Below are 13,230 nucleotides of genomic sequence, written 5' to 3'. Positions count from 1 at the left end.
ATTGATTCTTTTACTGGCTTCTTGCTTCTAATATACCTAAAAAAAAGTTTTTACTAAGGGGCTCATAATAATAAAAAAAAAAACAACAACAGCTAAAAAGTGGCCTAAATCGGTACTCGGACGATCAAAAAGACAGATCTTCCAAGTACCGATAACCAAAGCTGGTTTTAGACGTATCTAAAACCAGCTTAGGCCTTTCCCCTGCCTCTGAACGCCTAGAACAAAGAGGCATTTTTGGAGGAGGGGAAAGGGCAGCCCCGGAAACCTGCCCACCCTTCACCGCAACAATCGTGGCAGAAGAGATGCCTAATCTCTCCTGCTGCAATCACGATCCCCCTGAATTTCCGCAAACCAGCAGGAAAGATGCCCAATCTCCCCTACCGAAGATGCGGTGCACCACCTCCCCCTCGAATACCGGCAGGAAGGATCCCAAACCTTCATGCTGAGGAACCCCCCCCCCCCCCGAATAACCCCTCCACACCCCCCAAACCGGCAGGAGGGATCCCAAGCTCTCCTGCTGGAAGGCGAACCCCTGAACCCCACCCACCCCCCTCGAACTGGCAGGAGGGATCCCAAGCCCTCCTGCCGAAAGGCGAACCCTCCCTCGATCTGGCAGGAGGGATCCCAAGCCCTCCTGTCGAAAGGCGAACCCCCGGACCCTCCCCCCGAACCAGCAGGAGGGGTCCCAAGCCCTCCTGCCAAAGATGGCAGCCCCCCTACCCCGACCTTTAATGTTGGCAAGCTCTCCCGCCATCCTCGGAATAACAGGCCTGCCCCTTCACGGTGCATTGTGGGACAACCCACTCCATATGCCTAAAGCCCCGCCCATAGGAGAGGCCTAAGGCAACTGGGTCAATTCTGGTTGGCCCAGTTGTCTAAGGCCCCTCCTATGGGCAGGGCCTTAGGCGACTATACCAATCAGGCCCCTCCCCAGTGCATTTCACAGTTCACTGGGAAGGGGCAGGCCCACCATTCCGAGAATGGTGAGCCTGCCAGCCGGCTGGACCAAGGACCCATCCAACCGACCAACGTTAAAGGTCAGTGTGGAGAGGTCCGGAGGAGGGGGTGCTGGTTCAGGGAATTATTTGGGGGGGGGGGGGGGTGCCTCGGCAGGCGGGCTTGGGATCCCTCCTGTCGGTATTCGAGGGGGAAGGGGTGCATCACTTCTTCGGCAGGAGAGATTGGTCATCTCTCTTGCTGCGATCGTTTGGGGGGGGGGGGGGATTCTGTAACCAGTGGTGTTTTGGATAGATGCCAGTTACAGAATCCAGATTTTAGTAGAAGGATTGGCCCCTCCTTCACCTAATAGGCCTGGGTTTGGGTGTTTGGGACTTGGGTGATTTTTTGATCGGGAATGTGGTATAGGAATAGACAAAGTGTCAGTCTGGGCCAGGAGATTGCTGATCGTGCAGGTAGGCCATTCTATTTTAAAAAAAAAAAGCTCAATTTGGACGGTTTTTTTGAGAATGGACATTTCCCTGTTGCCAACTTCAGGATCTACTTCAGTGTATCTCAAACTGTGTGCCTCCTGAGATTTCAGGTGTGCCGCAGTACACTGGGGAGGAGGAGAGGCGCCAGCACCAGCTAACTGCTTACAGAACGTGCCTCTCATGGCGAGAGGCACGTCCTGTATGCAATCAATGGGTGCCAACACCTATCCTTCTCTCTGTCCCTCTTCCCTCCTGGCACCCCCCACTGGCATCTCAAAACCCGCCTGGAGGGCCTTCACACATACATGGACATCGACATGATGATGTCATGCATGTGCGTGATGTCATCTCCGTGCACTTCCAGGTGCCTCGAGCCACGGCCACTACTTTTAATGTGCCGTGGCTCAATAAAGTTTGCAGGACACTGGTCTACTGACTTAGGCAAAAAGGGGACTTAGACGTTTTTTTTTTTATTATGTCCCTCCATGTGTTTTTCCAGCCTACACAATCTTCTTTTATTACTGCTTACCATTTAACTTGCCATTCCTTATGTTGTTTCCTATTATTTTCTGTCTGATCCTTCTTCCATTTTCTGAAGGATTTGGTTTTTAGCTCTAATAGCTTCCTTCACCTCACTTTTTAACCCTGCTGACTGTCATTTGGCCTTCCTTCTTCCTTTTTCATTACATAGAAAACATCTAATCTGAACATCCTGGATAGTATTTTTGAACAGCATCCATGCCCTGAAGACAAAAGTGGAATATCCCTACCACTGGTCATGTTTTCATACTTGGCAGAGAATTATGAATATAAACTGAAAAATATATGGTGGCAAGCACGTTTAAACTAATTTCTCAAAGTAATTTTACTTGTTCTGGAAAACAATAGAGCTAAATAACTGGCAGATTTATTTGTACATAAATTTAAATCATCACATAATACTTCATTTAAGATAAACCAAAACAGGCACACCTAACTGCTTACTTTTACAATACCAGCAAAGTAACAAGAGAAGAAGCCCAATTAAAACATACAATAACTTCACAAAGTAGAAATATATCCAAAGGCTTAATACTCACCAGAGATGGATCAAGGTAGTTGTGAGCAGTTGACCAAGTTTGTGGGGTAATTAAGCTGTACAATGGAAACTGCTGTTGGGGACTGTATACTGGAGGTAAATAAAAGGATGTTGTATATCGTTGCTGTGTGTACAGGTTCATGTCCAGAGGTCTGTATCCATTCTTAGGCAAAAATGTGTTTATAGCTATTGCCTTTGCTTTTATCCTTGCCTGTATTAAGAATAACATAATTATGTTAGCACAGTTAACAGCATGTTACAGTAAAAAAAAAAAAAAAAAAATTGATATTTCTGTACCTTAATAGGTTTTCCTTGAAAAGTTTTCACTTCTTCTCGAAGATATCTGTAAGCCTTTAATATAAAAAAACCCAAAAAGTTAAAAATATTATCAACCATTCGTTTTCAGAATTCATAACTACTAAAGTCAAGAAAAACTCAAGTTTAGCATTTAGATGGATTTCCTTTTGAAGATAATATTTCTATAGATGAATTGCACATCAAGAGCAATTTATTCCTTTTTCATGGGATCTTGGGTTTCTCAGTTTCCCACACACTAGAAAAGCCTTTCTTGGAAAGCACAGTTACTTACCGTAACAGGTGTTATCCAGGGACAGCAGGCAGATATTCTTTACGCATGGGTGACGTCACCGACGGAGCCCCCGGTACGGACCTTTTTAACTAGAAAGTTCTAGTTGGCCGCACCACGCGTGCGTGAGTGCCTTCCCGCCCGACGGAGGAGTGCGTGGTCCCCAGTTAGGATAAGCCAGCTAAGAAGCCAACCCGGGGAGGTGGGTGGGTCGTAAGAATATCTGCCTGCTGTCCCTGGATAACACCTGTTACGGTAAGTAACTGTGCTTTATCCCAGGACAAGCAGGCAGCATATTCTTTACGCATGGGTGACCTCCAAGCTAACAAAGAGGGAGGAGGGATGGTTGGCCATTAGGAAAATAAATTCTGAAGTACAGATTGGCCGAAGTGCCCATCCCGTCTGGAGAAAGCATCCAGACAGTAGTGAGTAGTGAATGTGTGAACTGAGGACCAGGTGGCCGCCTTGCAGATTTCCTCAATGGGTGTGGAACGGAGGAAAGCAACAGAAGCGGCCATAGCTCTCACCCTGTGGGCAGTGACAGCACCGTCCAGTGACAGACCGGCCCGAGCATAGCAGAACGCGATGCAAGCTGCAAGCCAGTTGGATAGCGTTCGTTTAGAGACCGGTCGACCCAGACGATTAGGGTCGAAGGTCAGGAAGAGCTGAGGGGACAAGCGGTGAGCCCTTGTACGATCAAGATAGTAAGCCAGGGCACGCTTGCAATCAAGACTGTAAAATGCCTGTTCCCCGGGGTGTGAATGAGGCTTCGGGAAAAAAACAGGCAACACAATAGACTGGTTGAGGTGAAAAGCCGAGACTATCTTGGGAAGGAACTTTGGATGGGTACGCAGAACCACCTTGTCATGGTGAAAAACAGTGAACGGTGGATCGGCGACCAGTGCATGCAGCTCACTAACCCTCCTGGCAGAGGTGATGGCAATGAGGAAAAGCACCTTCCATGTCAGAAGTTTGAGCGAAGTAGAGGCAAGAGGCTCAAAAGGGGGTTTCATGAGGGCTGATAAAACCACATTCAGGTCCCAGACGACCGGAGGAGGCTTCAGAGGTGGTTTGACATTGAAGAGGCCTCTCATGAACCGGGAAACCAGTGGATGAGCCGTGAGAGGTTTTCCTAGGATAGGCTCATGAAATGCCGTGATGGCACTAAGATGTACTCTGATTGAGGTAGACTTGAGGCCTGCGTTGGACAGGGAGAGCAAGTAGTCCAGAACAATTTCCACCGCTAAAGAGGTGGGGTTGAAATGATGACGGAGGCACCAAGAGGAGAACCTGGTCCACTTCTGATGGTAACATTGGAGGGTGGCCGGTTTCCTGGAGGCGTCCAAAATGAGACGGACAGGCTGAGACAGATTTCCTGGGGAGGTCAGCCCGAGAGAAACCAAGCTGTCAGGTGGAGCGAAGACAGATTGGGATGCAGTAGAGACTGATGTTGTTGCGTAAGTAGAGTAGGAAACACAGGAAGAGGAATGGGTTCCCTGACGCTGAGCTGAAGCAGAAGAGGAAACCAGTGTTGGCGAGGCCACCGAGGAGCGATGAGAATCATGGTGGCCCTGTCCCTGCGGAGTTTGGATAACGTCCGCAACATCAGAGGTAGTGGAGGAAAGGCATAGAGGAATCGATCCGTCCAGTCGAGCAGGAATGCATCCGGGGCCAGACGGTGAGGAGAGAAGAGTCTGGAGCAGAACTGGGGCAGCTGATGGTTGTGAGGAGCTGCAAATAGGTCCACCTGCGGAGTGCCCCAGCGAGCAAAGATGGAGTGGAGCGTGGGAGGATTCAAAGTCCACTCGTGAGGTTGAAGGATGCGGCTGAGATTGTCGGCCAGGGAGTTCTGTTCGCCCTGGATATAGACAGCCTTGAGGAAGAGACTGCGGGCCGTGGCCCAGGTCCAAATGCGGAGAGCCTCCTGACAAAGGAGGCGAGACCCGGTGCCGCCCTGTTTGTTTATGTAGTACATGGCGACTTGGTTGTCTGTGCATAGGAGAAGAACCTGAGGGCAGAGAAGGTGCTGAAAGGCCTTGAGAGCGTAGAACATAGCTCTCAGTTCTAGGAAATTGATATGATGTAGACGCTCCTGTGGGGTCCAAAGACCTTGGGTGCGTAGATCTCCCAGGTGAGCTCCCCATGCATAAGGGGAGGCATCCGTGGTGATGATCATGGAATGAGGGGGCAGATGGAAAAGAAGACCCCTGGAAAGATTTGAGGAGTTCAACCACCATTGTAGAGATCGCTGAAGAGACGATGTCACAGAGATGGGATGAGAAAGAAGATTCGAGGTCTGTGACCACTGGTTGGCCAGAGTCCATTGAGGTGTCCTGAGGTGGAGTCGTGCCAGGGGAAGCACATGTACCGTCGAGGCCATGTGGCCCAGGAGGACCATCATCTGTCTGGCAGAAATGGAGTGATGAAGGAGCACCTGACGACACAGGTGGAGCAGAGTCCGTTGACGATCGGAGGGGAGGAACGCCCTCATTAGCGTGGTGTCGAGAACTGCTCCAATGAATTGAAGGCGCTGTGTGGGAAGCAGATGCGACTTGGGGTAGTTGATCTCGAACCCCAGGAGATGGAGGAGAGAGATGGTATGATGAGTGGCTTGTAGCACAAGTGGAGACGTAGGTGCTTTTACTAACCAATCGTCCAAGTAGGGGAACACCTGGAGGTTGTGAGACCTGAGGAAGGCTGCCACCACAATGAGGCATTTGGTGAACACCCTGGGTGATGAAGCGAGGCCAAACGGTAGCACTTTGTACTGATAATGGCAGTGGTGTACCTGGAATCGCAGGTAGCGACGTGAAGTTGGATGGATCGGGATGTGAGTGTAGGCCTCTTTGAGGTCCAGGGAACATAGCCAGTCGTGTTGAGAGAGAAGAGGGTAAAGCGTGGCAAGGGAGAGCATTCTGAATTTCTCCTTGACTAGACACTTGTTGAGGTCCCTGAGATCGAGAATGGGATGGAGGTCTCCTGTCTTCTTTGGAACGAGGAAGTAACGGGAGTAGAATCCCCGGCCTCTTTGTTCCGGAGGCACTTCTTCGATGGCATTGAGAAGAAGGAGGGATTGGACCTCCCTCAGGAGGAGCGGGGTTTGAGCTGAATGAGCAGACTCTACGGGAGGATTGTCTGGTGGAAGAGTCTGGAAGTTGAGAGAGTAGCCGTGGCGGATGATGTTGAGGACCCACTGGTCCGATGTGATGACCTCCCAACGGCTGAGGAAGATGTGGAGCCTGCCTCCGATTGGCTGAGGAAGAGGCAAGGAGGGTGGAAGACTGGCTAAGCCCTGGAGAGAGGAGTCAAAAGGGCTGAGATGGTTTGGCAGGAGGAAGAGGCTTGGCAGGTTGATTAGACTGGGCACGAGACTGGGTGTGCTGGTGTTGGCGGGCCCGCCTAGGTTGCTGTGAAGGTGGATTGAGCGGCCTAGCGGAGAACCTGCGCTGATATGAGGTTTGTGGTCTGTAAGGACGAGCAGGTGGAGCCTTTTTCTTAGGTTTTATGAGAGTGTCCCATCTGGTCTCATGGGCAGAGAGTTTCTGCGTGGTGGTATCCAGGGACTCTCCGAATAATTCATCACCAAGACATGGGGCGTTGGCTAGTCGGTCTTGATGGTTGACGTCCAAATCAGAGACCCTGAGCCAGGCCAGGCGGCGCATAGCCACAGCGATGGCAGATGCACGGGAGGTGAGCTCAAAGGAGTCATAGATAGAGCGCACCATAAACTTTCTCAGTTGGAGCAGGCTGGAGATATGCTGCTGGAATAGAGGAACTTTGTGTTCTGGCAAGTACTTCTGCATGACGGAGAGTTGCATGACCAGATGTTTCAGGTAGAATGAGAAATGGAATGAGTAGTTGTTAGCTCTGTTGGCAAGCATGGCATTCTGGTAAAGTCGCTTGCCAAACTTGTCCATTGTTTTGCCCTCTCTGCCAGGAGGGGTGGAGGCATAAACACTAGAGCCCTGAGTCTTTTTTAAAGTGGACTCCACCAGGAGAGATTCATGGGGCAGTTGGGGTTTATCAAATCCCGGGATTGGTATAACCCTATAGAGGCTGTCCAGTTTACGGGGGGCCCCAGGGACAGTCAGCGGGTTCTCCCAATTTTTATAAAAAGTTTCCCGTAGGATATCATGCACGGGCAACTTTAGGAACTCTTTGGGAGGTTGATCGAAATCCAATGCCTCTAGGAAAGCTTGTGACTTCTTAGAGTCAGATTCCAGAGGTAAAGATAAGGCCCCTGACAACTCCCTGAGGAACTTGGAAAAGGAAGATTGTTCAGGTTTAGATGTGGTATCGGGGGCCGAAGGCTCTTCATCCGACGACGATGCATCCTCCTCGGTACCGGGAGGGGATTCTTCCCATAGGTCCGGGTCTCTGACATCGGTGTGTGCGTGTCGAGAGACCGGAGTGGAAGGCTCGGTATGGTGAGTTTTAGACAAAGACTTGCCTGAGCGTACCGAGACGGTACCGGGGGATGAAGACCTTTGCCTGTCTCGGTCCCGGGAAGAACGGTGCCGGTCAGGGTCGCGGGAAGACCGGTGCCCTGTTCGGTCCCGAGGAGGATCGGTCGTCGTCAAGGCGATAGTCTCGGCCTGGGTATGGAGATGCGACGCCGAGAGAATGGGCATGGAGGAGTCCAAAGGTACCGATGGAGTGGATACCGGTTGGACGGTGCGGGGCTCGGGCCGGTCTGGTACCGAAAGCAGCGGTGCCAAGATAGAGGGTAAGAGCTGCTTAAGTTGCTGTTGGAGTTGTTCCTGCAACTTATCCTGGAGGATGGCCGCAATGCGGTCATCCAGGGGTGGCACCGGAACCACTTTTTTCTTCTTTGGTTCCATGGGTGCCGCTCTACGCTCCGGCGATGAGGAGGCCGATGATGAGGCACTCACCGATATCGGAGCGGAGCGTTTTTTGGGGCGGCGTGGAGCCGAAAGGACCGGTGTCGCCACCGAGGTGGGAGGGCGCTCAAGGGTGGAAGGCTTCTTAGCCGGCTTAACTGGCGCCGGTGGCGCCGATGTCGTTTCAGGCGGTGTCGAAGTGGTCGGTGCCGATTTCGACGGTGCCGCAGGTGAAGAAGTCGGGTCCATAGTCGGGCCGGTGCCGAAAAGTAGATTTTGTTGGATTTGACGATTCTTCAGAGTGCGTTTCTTAAGAGTGGCACAGCGGGTGCAGGAGTCCGCCCGATGCTCCGGTCCCAAGCACTGTAAACACCAATTGTGTGGGTCAGTGAGGGAGATCGGGCGTGCGCACCGCTGGCACTTCTTAAAACCGGGCTGCGGGGGCATGAATGGGAAGACGGCCTCCGCAAAATCAAACCCCGAGGCCTGGATCGTGACAACAGGCCCCGCCGGGGCAGGAACGAAAAATAAAGCAAAAAGAAATATATATATATTTTATTTTTTTTTAAACTGAAAGAAAAAAGCACCCGAAGGTGAATAAAACGAAAAAATAACGCGAGCGGGAAGGCAAAAAGAGGATTTCAACGGAGTTGAAAAACACACGTCTTCTTCGCTCCGCGGAAACGAAGAAACTGGGGACCACGCACTCCTCCGTCGGGCGGGAAGGCACTCGCGCACGCGCGGTGCGGCCAACTAGAACTTTCTAGTTAAAAAGGTCAGTACCGGGGGCTCCGTCGGTGACGTCACCCATGCGTAAAGAATATGCTGCCTGCTTGTCCTGGGATAAAACTTAGTTCATTTCAGAAGCTGACAAGACCTGGTTCTGAAACTGAACTAAAATAATCTTTCAGTAATATTAATAGCAATAAACACCAATACTGAGCAATTCAACCATTTTTAGGAAAAGTCTACAAATTATCACTGATTCAATTCCATTCCAAAGTTATTATATAACTCGTACAGTGTACTCTCAAAGCAATGAACTATTTAATGAGAGGCAGTCTCCTTTGTCCAAAAATTGTTTCCTAGATCCTTCCTTCCTAAAGTATTTTCCCTCATGAAGAGGCCCACCAGCACTCTTTAGGCTCCCCTGGGCCTATTTGAACCATATGCTGGAGATCTAGGTAATCTATACTATAACATTACATTAGTGATTTCTATTCCGCCTGTGCCTTGCGGTTCACACCTAACACACTCCACAAGGGTCTCAAATCAATAACAGTTCTTCCCAAGGTAGCATATATTTAACCTCTATAGGCAGAGTGGTTGTGTTTGCTGGCGTTTTAGTATATGGGGATTATCCTTGATAAAGCTAGTTCATAGCGAAACATTTCGGTATGACAATCCCTGGGCCAGAGACCACATGACAAAAGCTAAGTATAGCTTTTTAAAAAATATTGAAATAAATATAAAAATTATAAAAACAAAAGTATAAAAGTAAAAAAGTGATTGAATTAAGTTAAGATAAGGACCCGATGAAGACTTTGACACGTAAAGCTTGGGGCAATGAGATGGTATTGAGCCCCAAGTGGTGCCGCTGAGGATCATGAAAAACAGTGATTGAAATATATATGCATGAGGGCATATCAGGGTGGAGATCTAGGTAAGACATGGAAGAGCAATTCCACTCACTTCTACCCAAGCCAATTCCAAAATGGCAGCCATGGCTTCAAGCAATAATCTCATGGTATTACAACTAAGATCTTGACTCTTGCAATAGTATCATGAGACTACTGCAGGACTGTAGGGAGGGAGGGGAGCTCCAAAGAAGGTTTCTCCCTGTCCACAGTTCTCGATATCCATTGCTCCAATGTCAGTTGCTCTGATGATTTATTGTACAGTGAGGCTATGATACATCATTTCTAACAATTTTAAGGTAGTAATACGGCTCCTGAAAGCTAGCCAAAATGCATTAAAGGCTAATTCAAAGGCTTTATTTCCTTATATTGTTTTGAAGTAGGCCAAGAATTGCCAAAATAAAAGAACCATTCAATCCTCTTTATCGATAAATTTGTCACTTTTCTCTGTACCTTTTCTAGATCCTAAGTATCTTCTCTTAAATACAGGGATCAGAACTGCAAACTTTCTGGGTGCAGCTGAAACATGGGTGCCTCAAATTTCAGTCTCTGAGGACCACAAACCAATCAAGCTATTCCCAGTGACTCTACAAGAACTACATTCAATGCATGTAGTGGGCATGCAAAATCTTAATATGGATATCCTGAAAACCTGACTGGTATGGGGATAGATACAAGGAAGTGGAGGGATGGGAAGTGGGGAGTTTTGGCAAAGGTAGACTTGACTGTTTCTGGAAGGGTCTTTTGCCTTGACTTTTCCTGAGTTTCTTCTCTCTCTCTTTTTATTTTATTGCTTCTTTGGATGCTTAGAACGTTGGTGCATTGTAAGGGATAATGGTTTTTGCTGATAGTTGACTTCTGTTACTGAGGGGGGGGAGGGGAATCTAGGGCTGTTTTTGAGGTTGTCTTTGTTCATCATTCTGTTTGGGGGTTATCTTGTATTGTTTATTTTTGTTGCAAAGAAGATTGTATGTTCTGCTCTTAAAGAATTGCCAAAAACAAGAAAACAGAAAACCTGATTGGTTTTGGTTCTAAAAGACAAATGTTCTGAACCACGATCTACAAAACAACATTCTTACTTCCATTCTAGTCTTCATTCTTTTCCACATTATCTGTAACATTTTATTTGCTTTTTCAATTACTGCTGTACACTGAGCAAAGGATTTCAACATCAACACGATTACCATATATTTTGCTCTATAAGATGCACTTTTCCCCAAAAAAAAGTGGGTGGAAATGTCTGTGCGTCTTATAATGCAAATTCAACCCCCCGGTACCTTTAAATTCTTGTGGAATAATCAAAAGTTTTACAAAACATCCTGGATAGAACTTAAATGTAGTGAGTTAAGACGATGTAAAAACAGGTATAACTGCCCAAAAGGTATCCAAAGTGACCAGATAAGTGCTGCAGAGACACAGTAAAAGACCGCACACACTCTCCTAATCTTCACTGACCACTCCCACAAAAATTAGAATTAAAAACGTACATACCTGTCTCCAGAACATCAGCACCTGCCTATTAGAAAGCCTATTAGAGCTGCACATAGATCTCTTAAATACCCTGCGGGGTAGGCTAGTGAAGCATAGAGAAGAGGACCCAGGCACATAAGCTACTCTAACCACTACATTTATGGTGGAAAATGTACGCCCACCAAAATCCCCAAAACTCTACTGTACTGCCATATTGGTGCCAACTGCAGCCATAAGGGCTCTTGGGGTTGTAGACAGGTGGGTATAGAGCAGTGGTCTCAAAACTCACGGCCCACCAGCTACTATTTTGAGGCCCTCGGTATGTTTATCATAATCACAAAAGCAAAATAAAACAGTTTCTTGATCATACGTCTCTTTAGCTATAAATTACAATATTATTATTAAGACTTAGCCAAAAGGAAAGATTTATAAACTATGAAGAGTTTTATCTCATGCAAAATTGTCACTTCTTTAATAAGATATCTTTATAATAAAACGCTAAGCTTGTATTCGCACCCTTAGCCCGTGCTTCCCTGATCCCTGATCTGTCGCGCTTTGCCGGCAAGAGTGCGCATGCGCGCTTACTAAGTCACACATGGCAATTTGGCGTTTAAGAGCGATTCAATGTCTCACTCAGGAAAATTGAAGGGCCCGACATGGTGGAAGAACAGCAGCAGCCCCCGAAGCTCCTCACCAGTCCAATCTCTCTCCTTCCTCATCGACGCCGAAGAAGCTGCAGCTGGGTCAGTCGGGGCCTCCCCCGCTGCGCCCAACCCACCCAGGCACTGCTCCCTCTCACGGTGCTGGTGGCGGCTGCCGAGAGGAGGGCTCCGAGCCGCTGAAGACTGTCCCCAAAACACCGGAGAGTCGGGCGCTGCCCCCATACAGGGCTGGTGACATGAACATGTTCCGGGCGGCGGCTGGAACCTTCACCGACACCGAAGAAGCTGCAGCTGGGGCAGTTGGGGCCTCCCCCGCCGCGCCCAACACGCCCAGGCCCCGCTCCCTCTCGCGCTCCAAGCACTCACTCCAAGTAGCTGAGAGGAATGGCTGGAGGGTGTTGTGCCGGTGCTGCAGGTGAAAGGGGGCTGCTTTTGTTGGAGAGGTGTGCTGGGGGTTAGACAGCTTTGCTCGGGGGGGGTGGGGGGAGATAGAAGGGGGCCAAGGAAAAACAGTCAGGGAGAGGGAAAGAGGGTTGCTTTGGAGGGAGGGGTGTGCTGGGGGCAGACAGCTTTGCTCGGGGGGAAGACAGAAGGGGGCCACGCAAAAACAGTCAGGGAGAGGGAAAGAGGGTTGCTTTGGAGGGAGGGGTGTGCTCGGGAGGGAGACAAAAGGGGGCCACGCAAAAACAGTCAGGGAGAGGGAAAGAGGGTTGCTTTGGAGGGAGGGGTGTGCTGGGGGGCAGACAGCTTTGCTCGGGGGGGGGGGGGAGACAGAAGGGGGCCGTGCAAAAACAGTCAGGGAGAGGGAAAGAGTTGCTTTGGATGGAGGGGTGTGCTGGGGGGCAGACAGTGTCCAAGGAGAGAGAAACAAATAAAAATAGACAGACAGAGGCCAAGGGGAGAGAGAGAAAGAAAGACACACACATCTATTCTAGCATCTGTTAATGTAACGGGCTTAAAGACTAGTTAACTATAAAGAGTTTTACCTCATGCAAAATTGTTACTTCTTTAATAAGACATTAACTATTTTTTTCTGAGGCCCCCAAGTACCTACAAATCTAAAATGTGGCCCTGTAAACGGTTTGAGTTTGAGACCACTGGTATAGAGGGGTTTTTTTTTTGGGGGGGGGGGCGCTCACCATTACCTATAAGGGAGTTCTGGTGAGATGTTTATATGGCACCCTTTTTGAGAATTTCACAGCAGTGCCTATAAGCTGCCCCATTGCTCTGTTGCCATGTCTGGGTGGCCCATCCAAAGGATTGGCCCCTCCCATGTCCAAATGGTCTTGTTTTGGGAGCTTGGGACTTGGATGAAATTTTGGTCGAGATTGTGGTATAAAGATAGACATACTGGCGGTTTAGACAAACAATAGCCTGGACATCTAGATAGACAAATTTTGGAAAAAAAATATTTTAGGCGTATTTTTTGAGAATGGGTATTTTTCCACTGCCGACTTTGGGCGTTTACTGCCATACGTCTGAATTGGACTTAAGACACTTGTTTTGATTATGCCCTCTAGGTGTTC

The 13,230-nt window shown here is 48.8% G+C and overlaps 1 protein-coding gene across 14 annotated transcripts in view; it reads right to left on the bottom strand.

Annotated features, from left to right (window-relative positions):
- LARP4B (La ribonucleoprotein 4B) overlaps window positions 1-13,230 on the bottom strand; it is a 505,004-nt gene that overhangs the window by 333,372 nt on the left and 158,402 nt on the right. For all 14 annotated transcript variants that reach the window (XM_033931563.1, XM_033931553.1, XM_033931560.1 and 11 more), the window contains 2 exons: window positions 2,806-2,859; window positions 2,510-2,719 (listed from right to left, as the gene is read on the bottom strand). In XM_033931563.1, the coding sequence (XP_033787454.1) occupies window positions 2,510-2,719; window positions 2,806-2,859 (264 nt within the window). The remainder of the gene's footprint in view (window positions 1-2,509; window positions 2,720-2,805; window positions 2,860-13,230) is intronic.

This window comes from Geotrypetes seraphini, chromosome 2 (genome assembly GCF_902459505.1).
Source record: "Geotrypetes seraphini chromosome 2, aGeoSer1.1, whole genome shotgun sequence".
NCBI classification, from domain to species: domain Eukaryota; kingdom Metazoa; phylum Chordata; class Amphibia; order Gymnophiona; family Dermophiidae; genus Geotrypetes; species Geotrypetes seraphini.
This window is presented reverse-complemented; position numbering and strand designations above follow the sequence as displayed.